Genomic DNA, 16,787 nt, shown 5'->3' with positions numbered 1-16,787 from the left:
AGATGTGCAGACGTGGGCCTCTGTGTTTCCAACAGACAAGGACAGTGACAACATTTTACAGATGAACATTGTCCCTGTCACTGCGAGGCTGGTTGTTCACTTCATGCAGATTTCCAGTCTCCATTAAAGACCTTATATTGGGGAGTGTTGGTGGGTATGAACCACAAAGCACAGTTTTTTTGTTTTGAGAGCTCCGTGTTCTATATCAGGGGCTCGATTTAAGCGGGCAGCAAAAGCGTGCCGTTCTCTGGCCATCGCATATTGCACGTCGTTGTCACAGCCTTTGGTATTCCAGGCCCTTGGTGTTGGTCTCATCTACCCATGCTGCAGCTGTTAAGCAATTTATCTAGTAGCTTCTGCAGAATGGATGATTAAGAAAAGATCCCAAAATGAACATGGTGGCACGGACTGTAAGGTTGATGAGTGTAAGGAGATGGTAAAAGTGTATAGAAGAGTGGTCATCAACCTGTGGGTCGCGTCTACTTGGAGAGTTGACATAAGCCTTTCACGGGGGTCACATACCGGATATCCTGCATGTCAGATATTTATATTATGATTCACACAGTAGCAGTTTGCAGTTATGAAGTAGCAACACCACAACATGAAGAACTGTACTAAAGGATCATAGCATTAGGAAGGTTGAGAGCCACTGACTGGTCTAGAATTTCCCTAGGTTACTGACAGCATGTCCTGAATACTAGGTGCACTCAATACAGTGTTTAATAAAATGGACGTGTGAGGTAATCCTAGTTTGATTTAGGAGTTGGACGATTTGGCCTGTAAGCAAGCCAAAGACAATTAAATCTGTGATTTTTTTTTTTAAATCTTAAAATATGCAGATGACTAATGCTGTCTATATTTTGTTTGACTGGAGGTAAGAGATATAAATACAACTATATAAGAATCCTTCTGATGTGTATTTGGCAACTTACTCTAAAACTAAAACTTCCTACTCTTGATGACTTCAAAATTAGAAAGGGACAGTCTTCATTTATTCTAAGAAAGATAGCAGAGGGATCAAGATTCGGCTAGGCCCGAGAGATCACAACTGTTAGGGGGCTCATTTACCTCCACATCCACAGACACAGAGAGCAAAGGGACAAATCCTGGGGAGCAGCAGGGAAAGGCTTAGAATTCAGTGAACCAGATAGACAAGTTTTGAATTAATTCATGGAAATATATATATATATATATATATATATATATATATATGTGTGTGTGTGTGTGTGTGTGTGTGTGTGTGTGTATGCATATATGTATATGTATGTATATATGTATATGTGTATATATGTTTCTTCTGAGTTCAGTCTCCATGAACTCAGGACCTAGATGGTTAGGACCCTCTCCCCCCCTCCCAGATTTCAGTGTATTTATTCCTTCTTCTGAAGAAACGAAGCAGATGGTGATGCCGGTGCTGATGAAAAAATGCACCGACAGCTGCACAAGTGAGAGGTGAAAAAGTCAAGTCTTTGCTTTTTCATGGAAAACCCAGACATCCCATTCTCTTAATGGAGATCTAAGACAGGACCAGCGTGCTTCTCAGAACCCTGGCATTGCTTAGTCTTGACGCGCCAAAGCTGATAATGACATGTCAAGACGAGGGGACTTCAGATAGCAAGAGCTGACTTTTTCATCTGTCCTTCCACAAGTTTCCTTTGCTTCTGGGTCTCTTCCCTTCTCCGTCAAGCACCTACAGCCTATAAGAAAGTGAAGGTTTGAGAAGGCATGTCTCTTTATAGTTTGGTTTGAGGGGGAGAGAGAGAGGGGCAGCGGGTTGCAATTTAGAAGAATATACCCACTCCTGAGAGTCTGGCCCTGTTCTTCCAGCACTGTCTATATGCATTGCATGTATACAGTAAATGGTTATATTTTGAGACCCGGAGAAGTTTTTTTTTTTTAAGAATTCTGATGTACACGCTTCAGTCATAGAGATTTCTGTTTCATATTCCCAAAGACTCTCACAGAGAATCCGTGTTTTTCAGAGCAAGCGTTTCAGGTGAATCACAGGCATTCAAAACACACGCTTCAACTCTTCCATTCATTTGGTGTTTTCCTCTTGTCAAAGTGCTTACGTGTGGACATTCTGTTCTGTGAGGTAGGTGGGACAATTATCTTCCTTGTGAGGATGAAAGGAACGAAGTTGAGTTGATTTCCTTAGGGTCTCATTATATATTGGCTTCTTGTTCACTCCTCTTGAGAGATTTCCCCTTAGATGATCTTTTTCTGTTTGGGTGTTGATTTGCAAAAGACAGCCCCCACCCCCTCCCCACCCCAAGCCAGCAAGCACTATCTGTGCCTGCCTTGCTGAAAGATGAGATGAGTGAGTCTTCCAGTAGCCAAGGAAGGAAAATAATTTTATTTGTGGAAAATTGAATACTTTCCTAATTGACTGTGCTGCCAATTGATTTCAAGCAATCCCCTTTGTCTTGTAGCCTGGGGGCGGGGCGGGGGGTGCATCCCTTTCACCTCTCTTGATCTGTGTTGCTCAAGTTCCAGGAATGAACCCATCACCCCCATCCAGAAAAGCTGAGCTGCTGCTGCAAGGGCTGTGCTCTCCCTGTTGACAACTGGAAGCCCTCTCCTCCCCTCACCTGCCTGTCACACCAGTCCCTGCCTGCCAATCTTCTCTTTGCCCAAGCCAGTTGCCAGGAAGGGCAGTGTTAGGTTGTGAGACTCACACCCCTCTGTCTTTCTGATAGCCCAAGTGAATCTCAGGTAGACCACCGAATTTGTACCTCTACTTAGACCCACATTTCTTGGGATGCCTCTTGGTCTGGTCCTATTTCTTTCTTTTTTTTTTATTTTAGTAAAGTCTTCAGGGCTGGTGTCTTCCCCCACCTCTTAGGAAATTGCTAGTATATTCCTGTCGCTGTTTGGAAATAATCCACTGAGTGAAGAGAGACTAGTTGAAGAGAAAACATGACGAAAGGCCACTCCCAGATCATAGCTTGAACCAAGGGTGAATACAGACTTGCAGACACTCTAATGCTGTGTTTTCTTGAATGACTCCTTGTTCTCTATCAGGGGCTCAGCAAGCGTTTCTGGAGACAAGAGTGCCTGCGCACCGGTGCTGTTGTTCATAGTCCTTTTGCTCACTCATCTCTCTAACCTCACTTCTATTTACCCTCAAGGCGGGTTGCCTACTGAGACCTTTCTAGGCATTGAATCTGCTTGGTAGTTTTTCCAGACAGTGACAAAAATACAGGTCCCAAAGAAATGGAAACACAGTTTGCTGCTTCAAAATGTGGTGGTGGTGGTGGTGGTGGTCGTGGTGTGTGCAGTAGGTCATTTGCACTTTTTCCAGTGACCAGTCCCTTCCTGAAAGGAAATACTACATGCTTCTGGTCACTGGAGATAGGGCAGACCGCACCTCTTGGCTCTGGCTTCCTGCACCAGCCTCTTTGCTCACCCAGGGTCCTTCAGAAAGCCATTGGATGTGTTTTTCTCTTGGGGGGGGGGAGGGGGAAAGGGACCGGACACAGTCGACCCAGGCTGCAGTTCCTTCACTCTGCCTCTGAGAATTTCTCATCCAAACCTCAATCACGTAGGATTGCGTAGAGAGGAGAAAAGGGGAGAGACAGAAGACAGAGGAGGGGGGGTAGAAGGGTGTCGGGGGGGAGGAAGGAGAGAGTCTGGGAGCAGAGGGCGCGAGAAAAGGGAGTGGGACTAAGCGCGGCGCTTTCTAGCGCTCAGCTAGCCCAACCCCCAACTCAGTCGCACCAGGAAGCTTTCCTGTTCCCAAGGAGCCAGAGTAACTCTGCTGCTGCTTGCTCTGTGTCCCACCTGCCGTCTCGGAGGCTGTCACCTCTGCCCCGAGTTTCCTGCGGAGCTGGCGCTTAGGCAGAGATAGCCCGTGGCGGCGCCTAGGAGCTTTTGCCCAATGAATGGGACTCCGCCCTGAGCGCCCCCTCCCGGTCCAGGGGAGGCGGCGGGGGGCGCCCGGCGATCCCGCGGCTCCTAGCCGCCACCGACAGAGCAAGTTGGGCGAGTTGGTGGCTGCCAGCACCAGCCTCTAGTCCCTAGCCCCTGAGTCTGTGCCCGGCTCGGGGAGCCCAGGTGGCACGCGCGGCTGCCACCCGCCGTCGCCTGGGGCGGCCTAGGGACCCTGCCTGCGCCCGGGCGCCAGACCATGGTGGGCAGCTGCGACCCAGAGCCGCAGCCGCCTCGAGCCGACGTCGCCCTCTACCAGCCCCCGCCCCACCCGAGCGGACGCGTGGGGGCTCGCAGCGCGCGGTCACTTCCTTCCACGGCCGGGATGGGCGCCGCGGGACCGAGAGAGCGGCCCAGCGTTGGCCGGGTAACCCCTATCTGAGCTGCGGCCGGGAGCTACCGACCGCCGGGGCGCGTGAGCCTGGGGTCCTGGAGGCGCGGCGATGACCTGATCCCGAGCCCGCCAGGGCGCCTGTCCCTCGCTGCCGGGCTCGCTCGGAGCCTGTGCGGAGACCGGCTCGGTGCGGCGGCCCGGGCGCACGGTGGCAGCGAGCTCCGGTGAAAGGCGTGTGGACGCCGAGCTGAGGAGGACACCTTCGGCAGCTCTGCTTTTGGAGGGGCTTCTGTAAACTACTGAGTCATTCCAGATTTAGGATTTCCTAAATAATCACCAACTGTGCCCGTCTCGAACCGGAACGCAGGCAGAGAGAGCGAAAGCGCCCGCTCTAGGGACCCCGCGGATCCCCGGGGTGCTTGGCCCTCGAGGATCTCCCTCCCTCCCACTGTCCCTCCCCCTCCCTCGTCTCCCGCTCTCTTTGCAGTGCTGCTGGAGAAGAGGCGCGCTCACCGCCGCGGGAAACAGCTGCCCCCGCCCTGCGCCCCTACCCCGAGTCTGGCTAACCGCTCCCACTTCTCGTCCCTTGGAATTCCAGAAGTGGGGAGGCCGGCCCCCGGAGAACCGCAGCCGGTGCGATGCATTCCATAGACCTCACCCAGCTGGGACGGACCTCCTAATCTTCAGAACCGCGGGCTACAGGGAGTTAAATTGCTGCCTTCCTCTCCTCTGTCGCGGTTGGTGGTTCGTTTTCTAAAGGAACGTTTTATTCACTTTTTAGTATTTTTTTTTTAAGCCAGGGGCACGCATCTCGCCTCGGTTCAGACTCTTTGCCTTGTAAACGGGTTTTCAATGTATATATGTGTAGGTATACTTTGGACACCTTACAACGCTTGCTCTGGGGCAAGGCTTGTTTTTTTGGACATCTTTTCCCCCTTTCCACTTGGTACCCTGAACGCAGTGTGACCAAACTCCCCACTGCCCTTTGGACGTGGATCGCCTTGGGTGCAAGTTTGGGGTACAAACGCCTACTTCGCAAGAAGGCCTGGGACCGCCCCGCCCCCGCCGCCAGTGGTTGGGGAAGTTTACATCTGGATTTTCACACGTTTTGTTGCCACTGCCCAGACACTGACTAACCTTGTGGGCTCCAGGTTTTTCGATACTGCAGCCTCCTCAAATATTACCACTGCCTCCCCGCGCCTACCCTATTCCTCCAGGCCCCAGAGGTCCTGCCCTCATCCCGGCGGAGCACGAACCCGAGGGCGCAGTGGAGCCGGGGGCCTCAGGCCCGCGCTAAGCAGCTATGGCTGCAGCGATAGCCAGCTCCTTGATTCGGCAGAAGCGGCAGGCGAGGGAGTCCAACAGCGACCGGGTGTCGGCCTCCAAGCGCCGCTCCAGCCCTAGCAAAGACGGGCGCTCCTTGTGCGAGAGGCACGTCCTCGGGGTATTCAGCAAAGTGCGCTTCTGCAGCGGCCGCAAGAGGCCTGTGAGGCGGAGACCAGGTCAGTAGCAGTGGGCTCTAAAGTGGCTGACACCCATATTTCCTTTCTTAAAAGCTTCTGGGAATTGCTGATTGAAGGGAGTCAGAATTCCTTCCTTCCATCCGTGCTGGCTCACACTCTTTCAACAACCCTTTGTCAGTTAAAAAGCTTGTCCCATATTCGGGGGAAAAACACTTTCTGCTTTTATCAGTCCACAGTTTGTCTAGTATGAGGGTCACTTGTACAGATGCACCTAGGTTCTGAAATCTTGTACAGCCCTGGAGGACAGTGACTCGCTCGTTCATTCATTTATTCCTTCATTTGTCATCCGTTCTTGTACCCATCCATCCTTCTGCCTATATAGCAATCATACAACCTATGGGTACCATGAAAAGTTCTTTATACGCCTCATAACCACACAAGATAGATGGTGATGAATTATAATAGAAACCAGATGAGTTTAGTATTGTTTTGAATTTCTTTGCCTTCAACCACCACATGGTATTTTGCCTTAAAAACAAAACAAAACATTTTCCCAACTTTCCTTTTTTTTTTTTTTTTCATGTGCTCCCCCAGTCGTTTCTACATAGGACTCTTTTTCCTAGTCTCTTCTTCCAGCCAGTTGATAGTTGCCACGGCTCTTCCTATGAACTTTCCTGTGTAATTACTACGCTCTGCACACTAATCTTTTTGAGACATTAAGCCACCACCATGATATTTGTAGTTCGGCCCCAGAGAGTGTAAAGGAAAAAAAAAAAAAAATTGACGTATCAGACATCTTCTATGTCAGAACCTTTCTGAAATGGCCTTGGGCTCAAATGGTTCATCCCGTTTACAGAAGGAAAGCTGTACACCTTCAGTCAGGGTGATGGTTCCCACCATAAGCTGGGGCAGTGTTACACCTTGACAGAACAAAGGTGGATCACCGAAGTCCATGCTTTCCTCAAGTCTTTGGTCCTTTGGGTGTGGCCGCAGAGTCAGTTGCCATCCTCAGGAAGGATAACTGAAGTGATGATAGGGTAAAGAAAGGACCTGCCCTGGCGTGAGTTGAGGGCCTTAGCCCATTAGCCACCGAACGCCGCTGTCTCCTGAGTTCTACAAGCCCAAGTGTGTAGGTCAGATTCAAGTGAGACTTGGGATAGGTTAATGATTTTGAGAGTAAGTCTTCAGAGGTAGGCACTTTGCTTTACTGTTCCTTGAGTTTTCATGGCATTAGTCAGCCCGTCTGTGGATCTTTTTCATACCCTCTGAGGCAGTAGATTTCAAGAGTGAACAAAACGGATGAGCCCGAGTCAGAAGCTGTTGAGGTCTTTCCTGTTTACGTGCGCTTGATACGTCCTTTGTGTTTGATAACGTGAAGATTGGAGTGAAAGTAGAATAATTCTGTAAAAGACAGTATAAACCCGTCATTTTGTTGTACAGGGTCCCTTCAGAACCTTCTTCTCAGGGCTTACGTGGTCTGCGAGGGACTCCAAGACTCCAAACCCAATGTGTCTCACATACTCGGTCCATGGAGTAGTTGCTGCACTGTGGTTGGGACACTTCTGTGAAATTTATGACATGATCTTACCCGTTCTTCTCAGCTAACAAGATGTAAAAGCAAAAAGTTGGTCATAACTGTGAATGGATGAGATAAACTCATGCGTCTTTGTGGAAGTTGATTTGCAGATGAGCAGTTGATGTAGCTTGGTGTTTGATTGGGAAGGGAGAACTGTCTTGTTTTCTGAGGCCATTTCTATATTAGCAAATAGGGGGAACCTCTGGGCTTACTGCACTCTTTGATGCTCATTTAACCTGCTTCTCTTGTTCTCACACTCAAGTGCTCATCTTGATGGTCCTAAATGGTGACTTCCTTTAGCTGACGTGAGTCACATGACAACCTAGCAGAAAGACAATGGGCATTGCTAAGGCATTCCTAGTACAAGGACATGGGGGGGGGGGCGGATTTGTACAGCAAAGGCTACAGTTTGTTCCAAAGCTTACTTAGCTCTGAAGTATGGGGGTGTGGGGTGTGGAGAAGCTTTTAGGGGAGATGATAGTTGTGCTATTATTGTTACCAACAAAACAAAATAATTAAGCTGTTGATATTATGTCAGCAGCCGTGATTCACATAGCATAAGACGAGACTATTTATAGAGCGATAGTGCCCTCCGCGTTTTGGTTCCACGGAGGATTCCGTAGTGGATTGAGGGGGGTTGCTCAACACCAGCGGAGGGGATCTGCTCTCCGATTTATAAGTACTTTGATCTTACAGTCACTTAGTGTGTGGGTTATTTTTTCAAAAACTGTTCATGCTCCAAGCCATAGTCCTCTGTGCACAGCAAACTGAGTCATAAGTGGGAACGTGGTGAAGAACGACTTGCCTTAAGTAAGGAATTTCCACTCAGGGCTTCTGCCCCTGAGACACACATTCCAGGGATCAGACTTTCTAGGACTTTCTGCTGACGCACTGAGCCTAAAACTAGATATTTAATGGGAAAGCCCATGGCTGTGATTCTGATGAGCTTCTCTCAGTCTCTTTTCTTTGCTTACCGGGTTCTGGTCTGAAAAGTGCTGAGGCCTCGGTGCCTCATATTTGACCATGTCCCCTGGAGGGGGAGACCTGGTGGCACTCAGAGGAAGGATAGCAGGCTACCAAGAAGAGACGTGATACCCTATGAGCATATAAAGGGGGAGGAAATCCCCCTCAGTCACAGTCATAGGGGAGGGGAATAAGGGGAAAATGGGAGGGAGGGAGGAATGGGAGGGTACAAGGGATGGGATAATCATTGAGATGTAACAAGAATAAAATAATTAAAAGAAAGAAAGAAAGAAAAGTGCTGAGGCCTCATAAACACCTCGCGAGAGCACAGAGGTACCAAATGGACACAAGGGAACTGGCCAAGCAAGCCACCATAGGGCCAGAGAGTACACCACCTGTGTTTTGAACTAGCCATGCCTGGAGCGCGATGTGCTGGTTTACCCCCAGAATTGAGCATCAATACCCTGACCTGAAGAGGTGAGAAATGCAAGGGCCATGGCTGGTTTGTGGTTTATCTGTAACATTACATGAGTGACTGAAGAATGGCAAAGTTGGGACTGGAAGAACGTTCACCACCACCAGCGCCGCCCCCCCCCCTTTTTTTAGTTTTTATTTTTTTGCTTGCTCTAATTGCAGTATAACACAGAAAAAAGTTGCAGGAGAGGTGGGGTGTCTTGCTGTCAACTGATGGAAATAATTTTGTATTTTTTTTACTGTTAGATATTTATTGGTAGTACTAGTGGGTGATCCATGTTATTTTACAGTGAAACGCATAGTGTAGAGGAGGTCACTCTCGGTAAAGGCAGCTAGAGTTTTGAAGCTGCTATTACCTACAGCTAGCACTGTATCACTGAAGTAGAGTGATAGTAAAACCCTGTAACTAGCACAGGTCTTGCTAACATCTTAGTCACTGTGTGGGTTGTAGTTCTTTGAAAATGAAACGTTGGGGACCCCCGAACTACCATGCTGTCTGAGGCTGTGGAAGCATGAAAAAAAAAAAAAAAAAAAAAAGCCTTTAGAACATTTCTGTTCTCTCACTTTGCAATAGAGAAGTGTGACGGTCATCATCTGAGACTTTCCCTTTGTGTGAGGTACCTGTAGGAGCCAAACTGGCTGCAGCATTTACTTAAATGCGGGTACCGCACACTTAATTTACTGCACTCCGGCAGTTAGTCCACCCATATACGTGGGCTATTATGCCCAGCTTTTTTTTTTTTTTAAGAGGATCAGTCAGTTTCAAATATTTCATCTGTGACTCAATAGTCACTGCTGGTAGTTCCCATCAAGAAAAGAAAGGTCCTGGTAGAACTGCTGGATGCCCGAGTGGACAAGGTGCTTGGGAGTTACCCAGGGTCATGGTCATCCAACTAACGAGAGCCTCTCTGCAAAGTACAGAGCAATTCTGTAAGCTTAAAACTTGTGTGACTTACATCAGGTCTGTGCATTCTGCCTTTGCTGTTGCTTCTCTGTATAATTATTTAGTCCCTTCCCGTAAGCTATTAAACAAAATCACCAATGATGAAAATTCCCTCACCTAACATATGTGGGACAGTTTTCCTAATTGGAGCACTATGCTTTCTACACATTTCCTTTTAAAACGATGCCGTATAATTACATCTGTAATAAGATAAATCCAAGGAGCGATTGGAATTTTCCCAAATTTTGTTGATTTTCCTCCTTATTTTTCTGAGCCTCCGTTTCTCGCATAAAATTATAGTTGTTAGAATATTTCAGTGTTCTTCCAGCTTCTTTTGGCAGATGTTTAAAATAGTATGTAGCAGCATATTCACTCAACATGTTACTATCAAACTTGCCAAAAGGTCTAAAAATATCCTTTCATGTGAAGGAAGAAAGCCTTACGGGGGAAAAAAAAAATCTTTAAGAGAAAAAAAAAAAAATACCCAAAGGTGAAAGAATGCTTATTCTTGGGGTCTAAAGAACAGAAAGTAGATATCTACAAATTGAAGAACTTAAGGTCAGACATTTGGGACTTTACATTGTCAGCAAGCACCTTTATTGCTGTGGTTCTTTTACACGACTTCTGTCTGGAATACAAAATTAGTCTGATCAGATGGGATTTGGTTTGATGTTTGTTATAAAACATGCCACCACCCAGCCATGAACCGCCAGTAAGACAAGTCTTCGTTTTAGCAGGCACCTTCCAGTTTGAGGTGATGTTTAGTGGTTTTAAACCTCACTTCTCTACAGCAGGCCGTCCTCCCCTGCAGTTGATATCCCCACTGTAAGGACGCTGTAAAACAGTAGCTTCTGTGATCTCTTGATTTCTTTCATCCCACAGAGATCCCGTCAAGCCCTAACACAGGAGTATGCCTTCAAGGTTTTAATGAAGTTGATATTCTCCAGCAGAATTAGGAAAAAAAAATAACAGTTTGCAGGAAATGAGGCAGTCTCTGTAGTTGAGAAAGCACTAGGAATATTTTTAGACCTTTAGAAGCAAGAGTTTTATCTTATAAATCTGGAATCTTAGGCCTAGTAGCACGGCGCTATGGTGTTCTATTCCTGGTGAACAGGTCTCAGTGTTCGTATTCCTGTGATAGTGGGAATCATGATCGATTGCTTTGGTCTGTTCCTCCAGTGCTTCACCTTAAGGGATGTTGGGTACTGGTGTGTCACTTTGGGATTTTTACAGACTGTATGAGGCCTCCCGGCACAGGCACAGCCTTCTTAGGCATGTGACCATCCTCACTTCATCTCCTTTGCTTTAGCTAATGGCTTGGCCCTGGATCCATGGAATTTTTCTTCTCCAGAGGAAGAAACCCCATATCTAAAGGGCTCAGCTTCCAAAGTCGCCTCCCAAGAGCCCGTTAGAGGCAGAGCGTTTGCTGTCAAATGCCTTTAAAATAACCAGATATAATAAGCTTTCTTGTTTTTTGTTCCTTTGAAACAGGTTCTTACTATGAAGCTCTGGTTGTCCTCTAACTCAAAGAAATCTACCTGCCTCTGCCTTCCTAGTGCCGGGATTAAAGGCGTGCACCACTGCGCCTGACACAATAATAAGCATTTTAATAATAACTTACATGACTTTAGGATTTTCGGTTTCTCCACAACTTTTCTCTTTTAATATTTTTAACAGTCCACCTACGTATTCTCCTTATCAGAAAACTGAGAACATTATACTCACTATACTAGAGAGACGGACTCTAGCTATTGTAATCAGAAAGTAACTAAGTCATCACTCAGCCCCATTTTTTTTTTTTCTTTTTTGTCTGCTACTACACCAGGCTAAGAGGCTGTGGATCTGAATAATGTTTTGAAGTTGGAAAATTACGGTGGGGCGGAGTCTCAGTAAGAGATCAAGAGGAGTGGTGTATGGTTGTCTGGTTTCTTTGCACTGGGCCCCGTGTGTGATCTGACATCCCCAAGGAAGATGAGTAAAGTGGAAAAGCTGACGGGGATCTTCTGTGCTGAAGAGGCACCCCAAGGCTGTCTTGGTTTGGGCCAGGCTCCTGGCTGGGATTCCCTTTGCATCCCAGGAGGCTCAGAGACATCAACCCACTCCCCCAGGGAGCACCTGAGGCTCCACGGGGAGACTTGGGCCCAGTGGGCAGACTTTCTTGAGTGTAAACATAAGCAGTTGCTTCGAGATTTTTCTCAAATGTTTTCCATAGTCATGTGAAAGGTTGAGCAGAGCCCTGCAGGATTATTTACGCAGTCTTTTTAATCTTCTTTCTTTGTTGAGGTTACCATTTAACTGATAGAGGAACCATTAAGAAAGTGAACTGTGGAGTAAAATATCAATATGAATTCTGGGTATGGAATTTGTCAGAACCTGAAGTTGCTTATTAATCCCTTTGGGTCTCAGTTTACCAATTGTAAAGTGGAGGTGTTCTTTCTAGTAGTTGGTCATGTCACACCTCTTTCCAGGTAGATTGTTTAAGCCGAGTTCTAAAAGATGAGACAGGTAGAATGGGGTGGAAGACCGACAGCATCCAAGGCAGAGGGATGCGACCTTATTCAGTTCCCTGGGGGAGACTGAGAGACACTGAAGAAGGCTGGAGCAGTGAGAGCCCCCCAACGAGAGCATGACAGGAGAAGCACGGCAAGGCCCAAGCTGTACAAGGCTTTGGATACCCAGGAAAGGCATTATATTGTAATCCAGGATCCAAAGAAGGGTCAGCAATAGGAAGTGATGATAGGATGCGATTTGCATTTGAGAATGGGCACTCTGGCCTTGGGGAAGAGAAGGGATGCAAGGGACCTTGAGTGGAAGGAGTAGGAAGGCAGCGGGGACTTGAGACTTGGCCAGCAGCTATTGGAGAGTGGTGGAAGAGGGTTCAAGGGGGTGTCTTGAAAAGTATCCCTCTCCATAATAATTACACACACCCACCTCCTGCTTTTTTTTCTTTTGTCTCTGACTGTATCATGAATGTCCCCAGGGACTACTTGATAACATGTAATCAGATGACTCTCTAATGTTAGAGCCGTATGTCAGAGTAAGGCCAGGTTATCATAATAACACCTTCAACTGTAACTGGATATAGCAGGGAACTGAGCCCAGAAGTGGTTTGGGAATTAAGCTACCTCCAAAGAGTCCAGACATCAGAATGATTTCCAAAATGTTTACATGGTACACCTTTCACTAACAATTTAGAACGTATAGTTATATAAGTGAGTTCGGACTAACCTCCTTGGTCTATGCATGGTCAAACGCTGAAAAGGTGTTCTTTGCAATGGCTACTTATTTGTCATTGGTCAGTGTGTAGTATTTATGCGTGCCTCAGACTCCTTGTTTCTAGCCATAGGTACATTAATGCCCTTTAGCTTAAGTATGTACAGTTCTTTGTTTTTTTTAAAGTATGTATTAATTTTATTTTAAGTGGGCATGTGTGGCCTGAGTGTGAGAGGTGTGTACCACACATGTGGAGGACTCTGTTGGAGGCTAGAAGTAGACTGAATCCTGTGGAACTAGAGTTATAGATGGTTGTGAGCCATCATGTGGGAGCTCGGGACTAAGCCCTGGTCTTTTGTAAGAGCAGAAACTGCCCTCTTAGCCACGGAGCCACCTCTCCAGCCTGCTCAGGGAAGAGTGAGCCTTCAGTTTCCACTTCCCCCATTAGGACAGCAAGGCAGGGCCTCCGGCTTTGTAGCACTAGTTAGAGTCCAGATCTGAATTTAGGTTTGTTTTTCATAATCCAGTTTTCACGCTGCTCTCTTAGAAGCGGAAATGAACCCTGGCTTTCTTCTTTGGAAACAAGAAGCATAGCTAAAGATCTATTTGCTTTGGAAGTCACTACTGTAGCCTTTTTCTCCACAGGAGACAAACTACTCATGAGTGGAGCTATATGCCACGGATTCTTCTCCCTGCCTATTAGGAGGGGCAGAGCCTATTTTGCTAGAGTGCTCTTTCATGCGCCCCTTATTTTAACCAACCTTGATCCACTAGCAAAGATAGCTTTGTCTAAAATATCAGCCTTATGTGTTCTGACCTCACTTTGGTCCTATTTTGTCTCGTTGAGGATTTGGAATGAGACCTGTTTGCTGTGTTTTATAAGCTAAGGTCAAATGGGACTGAAGTGAGGCACAGAAGAGATTCACTAGAGCAAACCTGGCATCTTATATAAGTTGTTATAAAGAGTAACAAACAAACAAACAAACAAACAAATAAGAAACAGATGGAAATTTCCAGAAAAGCTTTTAATTTTATTGTGTTTGTCAGCTAAGTATTTATTAGAGTCCAGATGATGAGCCAGCTGATCTTACAGTGGCCTCAAATAAGAATATGTTTACAAAATTGAGGAGTGAGAAACAAAACTTTAATTATCCAAGCTCAGGTCCCTGTACAGGTTGCCTGGTTAGAATAGAGGCTGATTCCATTTGAGGAAAAACTGCCCCAGCTGTCGTACCCACCTTCAGTGATGGTATGTTTTCAAAAGGACCCAGAGATGGAAGAAAGTTTTTCTCTGTTTGAATAATAATAAAAAAATGTTGAGAGGTAGGGAGAACCAAAGTTTCCTGTGAACAGAAGTAGAGTTGTTGTTGTCATGTTTTGTAGCTCAGGAGAACTGAGCTGACATTTTGCAGCCAAGGTGCAGCCATGAAGAAAGGGAAAATGGTATGTGAGTGACCTTCCTGAATCTTCTAGTTCCAGGAAAGGAAGCTATGTTGATAGCCCTATTTTTCACAGGACAGTTCTTTCAGAGATTAGAGCTTTGCTTTCTTCCTGTAAAATAGACACAGTTCTCAAACAGTCACCTCTTGTCCTCACCTGTCTTTTTCTAGAAGGCCTTGGGCCATTATGTTCTGTAGCATTTTCTCACACGAGGAATTGGCAGACACATGTGTCCACAGGTGCCTCCACATCCCTCCTGCAGTATGCTGCTGGCTTCCCCTGAGCTGATGGGTGTATTCTCTGAGGCCCGGGGAACAGCACATGGTCCGTTATTGTATTCCAGGTAGGTATCTGAAATTCTGATGGAAAACTCTTTTTGGAAATGTTTAGAACTTTTGCCCCAGGCTATATGATATATCCATTGTATCCTTGAGGATCTCTATATGTGACTTGAGTCTTAGAATGCCTACCTAGCCAGGTATAGAGTTTAAAGCTTTTATGCTTTTAAATTGTAAAACATTGGAAATTGTTGCAGTCAACCCATTTATCTCATTAGGGAGTCATGGGTAAAAAAAAAAAAAGGACAAAGAAAGACTTGAAATTCACCCACATTCTATGCTTCCTTGCAATACCACAGCTATCTCTGGTGCCATTGCTCAACACTAGTAAAAAAAAAAATACACACACACACACACACACACACACACACACACACACATACACACTTCTTAGCGAGAGCCATTCTTAAATAGTGATAATCAAGTTATTTGCCAGACACTTGCTGAGTTTCCGTGTGTCATGTGTTTGGGAACTGCCACATAGAACTGACCAGAAGGTCCTTCTTAGCAAAATGGCATATGATTAATATTCATTAACTCTGGTCATATATGTATTCCTGTGTTCTAAGTTTTCCTTCATTTCATTGTGGCCTTTGAGAAACTTTCTTCTTTGAATTACCTGCATTTCAAAAGTAACTCTTTAATGTGTCGCCACAACCTGTCCTTTAATAATGTGTGCCTCACTGAGCATACAGCTTCACCAACCTGTGTTATCAAGTCCTTCCCCACCTTTGCCATGAGCCACTCTCTTTCACCAACTGCATCTTCTTCACTGTTGGACCGTTTTCTCCATCCATCTGTTTTGGTCCTTCAGTTACAGCTGTTTGTTCCTTCGGGTGTGAGTGGAGGTACAGTTCACCTTTACACCTACCCTTCATTCATCCAGGCACCTCTCCCCTGCCTCTCCCCACCCTGCTGCAGCACTGCCGTTATTCCTAGCTCAGCTCAACGCCATCTCTCCTGCCAGATCTTCTGAGTTCCTCCCAGGTGGCATGAATCACTTCCTGCCCAGACTCTGTACCTGTCTTATTTGCAGTTCATTCTGCCTTATGTTGTAATTATCCTAAAGCACTGTCTATGCCTCTGGAGTGTGAGTTCCTGCATGGTAAGAACTCCAGCATATAAAACTTTTTCTTCTTAGTAGTTGGCCAGAAATACCCCATCCAAACAAAACTGATTCTATTATTGACTGATGTGCTCATAGAATCAGTGCTAAAATTTGAAGGAAATTTCTCCATAAACAGGAACCATCTTGGACAAGAAACAAAATCATTATTTTAGCCCACTATAGCTTTTTCTTCATTTCATGTTAAAATAGCAAAATGTCATTGGTAGATTTTCATTTGATATGTAGCTATTAATAAATGCTTAGTGCCCCCATGTCTATCTTCCCTTCTTCTGGCTGCTCCCCTCACCCATGTCTTGTCTTCCCTTCTCCTGGTTGCTCACCTCACCCATGCTTTGCATGGTTATGTCACACCGTCACATGCCTCACAGGATTTCTTTGTGTAGCCTTGGCTGTCTTGGACTTGCTTTGTAGACTAAGCTGGCCTTGAACTCACAGAGATCTGTCTGCCTCTGCCTCCCTGAGTGCTGGGATTACAGATGGGTACCACTGTGCCCAACTCACCAACTTCCTTTTTTTTTTTTTTTATCAAGCAGAGTAACTTCTTAGGGAGAAGGCAGCTTCTGTGGAAAAACAGAAGGAACATCTTTACACTGTCTTATGTGTTTGACCCAGGAACTAGGGACTATTAGTGCAGCCAGTTTACAAAAGGGCCCATTTTTATTTTGTCTGGCTTTAGTTTCTTAATGTTGGGTTAATGAGGAATAGCCTTTGTTATTGATTTCAAATTTAGTCATGTCTGGTCCTTACATTTACATTTGAGACCGGCAAGTCATTTTGGTGCTAAATACTCCTGAGGAAATACATTTACTCTTGTCTCACTTTGCTGGGTGAAATTGTAAGTGGTGGGGGAATAAAATATTGATTAGCTCTAATTAAAAAGCTGCCTCCTGTCAGCACTTTATTCCTCCATTGGCTTTCTTTTTGGCTGGTTTCTTCTTTTTAAAGCTGTTGCTGTGCCACAACCTTCTGTATTCATTTCATTGC

The 16,787-nt window shown here is 46.0% G+C and overlaps 1 protein-coding gene across 4 annotated transcripts in view; it reads left to right on the top strand.

The window, feature by feature from the left end:
- Fgf12 (fibroblast growth factor 12) overlaps positions 1 to 16,787 on the top strand; it is a 540,804-nt gene that overhangs the window by 283,690 nt on the left and 240,327 nt on the right. The window contains exon 1 of one of the 4 annotated variants that reach the window (XM_051150802.1): positions 3,656 to 5,766. The exons of the other annotated variants lie outside the window; for them this stretch is intronic. Coding sequence (XP_051006759.1) covers positions 5,568 to 5,766 — 199 coding nt within the window. The 5' untranslated portion in view covers positions 3,656 to 5,567. Of the gene's footprint in view, positions 1 to 3,655; positions 5,767 to 16,787 lie in introns of those variants that run through there. 4 annotated transcript variants of the gene reach the window in all.

The sequence above is a fragment of the Acomys russatus genome, chromosome 8 (assembly GCF_903995435.1).
Source record: "Acomys russatus chromosome 8, mAcoRus1.1, whole genome shotgun sequence".
Taxonomy (NCBI): Eukaryota; Metazoa; Chordata; class Mammalia; order Rodentia; family Muridae; genus Acomys; species Acomys russatus.
Note: the sequence above shows the minus strand (reverse complement) of the source record. Positions and strands in the feature narration are given on the sequence as shown.